Source organism: Penaeus chinensis, chromosome 17 (genome assembly GCF_019202785.1).
Source record: "Penaeus chinensis breed Huanghai No. 1 chromosome 17, ASM1920278v2, whole genome shotgun sequence".
NCBI classification, from domain to species: Eukaryota; Metazoa; Arthropoda; class Malacostraca; order Decapoda; family Penaeidae; genus Penaeus; species Penaeus chinensis.
Window position 1 is genome coordinate 2,818,160 of NC_061835.1, and position 2,500 is coordinate 2,820,659.

At 30.3% G+C, this 2,500-nt stretch overlaps 1 protein-coding gene across 1 annotated transcript in view; it reads right to left on the reverse strand.

Moving 5' to 3' along the window:
• Nucleotides 1-1,718: 1,718 nt before the first annotated feature.
• The window catches only part of LOC125033936 (sterile alpha motif domain-containing protein 14-like), a gene marked incomplete at its 5' end in the record, with an annotated part of 3,309 nt that continues 2,527 nt past the window's right edge, over nt 1,719-2,500 (reverse strand). Inside the window, 2 exons of the mRNA XM_047625517.1 lie at nt 1,719-1,980; nt 2,301-2,453. Coding sequence (XP_047481473.1) covers nt 1,855-1,980; nt 2,301-2,453 — 279 coding nt within the window. The remainder of the gene's footprint in view (nt 1,981-2,300; nt 2,454-2,500) is intronic.

Consider the following 2,500-nt stretch of genomic DNA (forward strand, 5'->3'; position numbering starts at 1 on the left):
CTGATGATTCACCATCACATATACAATGTAAGTACATAAATGCAATAATAAAAAAGACAAATCAAGTAAAAAATATAACAGTATGTAAAAAATAATTATAAAAAGTCAGGAAAGGATGAATGGAGTTATAAAATCTCATAAAATCTATGAGCTAGATAAAACCATAAATTATAGTGGAACACCTTAAAACAAAAGCCACTCTGAATGTCTGATCCAAAAAGATTAGTCAACAGATGGCTATAAGATATTTGGAGACATGAAGTGGATTCAAATGCATATATGACTTACATAAAATTAAATAAAAATGGAAAAAAGTTACATTTTCTAAAATTCAGGGGAATATAGTGTAGAAAGTTTAAATGTAACTCACATTAAATATTTCAAAAAAAATAGTAATGAGAATAAATAACAACCTTCATCAATACTTAAAAAAAATATAACTCCAATTTCTAGTTACAGTTGATTAAAAGGATCCCCAACCGGATCAGCAGTGCCACAGCCGCTCACTAGCTTCCTCAACTTTTCTAATAAGGGATTTCCCCTACATAAGGCAACATTAGTTCCCACTCCCTCTGTTTGTAATCAAATGCAGTTAATGAACTGGATGAAGGAAAAGAAACTGAAGAAAAATAAAAAGGAAGAATACTGTGAAAGTAAGTGTGCGTGTGTCCATGTGCATATTAATGCACGTGTGTAAATGTGAATGCAAGTGTGAGTATAAGTGTGAATGTGAGTGTGTGTGAATGTGTGTGAGAGTATGTGTACATGTACCAAAAAGAAGGAGGGATCACACCGGGCAATGGTATTAACAGATGGGTATCAAAAATAAAAATAAAGAAAAACCGAAGGGGAAAATTATATTAAAAAATCAAGATCAAAATATGCAGACAAAATAACAATGAAGACTCAAGAATAACACTATTGAAGCTAACAATTATCATCATCGTTAATTCCAGGGCCAAGAGCCTGCCAAAATCTAGGCACCCAAACAACACTTATTGCACAAAGATTCTCTGGCAGACGTGAATGCACCAGCACTTTGTCGTTAATTTTTGTCATGGTATCAATGGAATTAAAACTGGGACAGGATATGTGCATGTAAGAGAGGGGGGGGGGGGGATAAACACTCATGTTTGGTCTCAAAGTATGACTTATTCCCAAAAACAAAAGATGCAGTTTTCTTAACTGCATTGTACTCTGAAACGTCTATTTGTGAGTGTGAGCATATGTATGCATAAATATATAAGTACATGTATATTCATACATACATGTGTGTGTGTGTGTGTGTGTGTGTGTGTGTGTGTGTGTGTGTGTGTGTGTGTGTGTGTGTGTGTGTGTGTGTGTGTGTGTGTGTGTGTGTGTGTGTGTGTCTAAATATAAATATATATATATATATATATATATATATATATATATATATATATATATATATATATATATATATAAATATATATTATATAATATATATACTATATATATATAAAATATATATCATATATATATTATATATTTTATATATATACTATATATATATATATATATTATATATATTATATAATATATATACTATATAATATATATTATACATATATATATATATATATATATATATATATATATATATATATTATATATATATATATATATATATATATATATTATATCACATATATATATATATATATATATATATATATATATATATATATATATGTGTGTGTCATAGAATATATAATTCATGGAAGGAAATTACCAACTATTGCCTGAGCATTAGACAGTTTATTTGTTTTTGTTTTTTTAATTAAAAAAGCAAATAAGATTTTTTGTTTAAATAATAACAAAATCAGAGAATTTTTACTTCTTCTTCTTTTCAGCTTTTTCTGCAAGTTTCTCAGCTTTCTTTTGGAGTTTCTCTCTTTCTTTCTTCTCTTTTTCTACTTGTTTCCTCTCTTTCTCTACAGCTATTCTGAGTTCCTTGACCTGGAAGAGACATCAACTTTAGAATGAAAAAAAAAAGGGTAGATAAAAATAGCAGTTAAACATCAGCTAAACTAAATATGACATATTCATTATTTTTCCTTTCAACATTTGGTATTCGTATCACCTACACACAAACTAATTATAGAACCTAAGCCAAATTATATTATAACAGATTGTCCATGCCCTGGTATCCGAGTTTAACTAGTTTTTCAAAGTAAACGACAAAGCACCCAGATCCACACTGTTCTAAATATCTGATGATGCCCCAAGCACCTTGTGAACCAAATATCAATAAAAGCCATAAAATGCAAATTACTCACCTTTCTCTTCAACCTGCTCTTATCATCAGGTGCGAGTCCGAGAGCTTTCAAGTCCCGCACGTCCAAATTAAGTAGTCTTGGTCCCGTGATGCCAATCTCTTGGAATCGCCCCACACACCCTTCCAGACCCTGGACTATCAGCCACTGGTTCACCTAGAATAACACACCCATTTGTTATTGTGATTTACCTTGTGTATAAC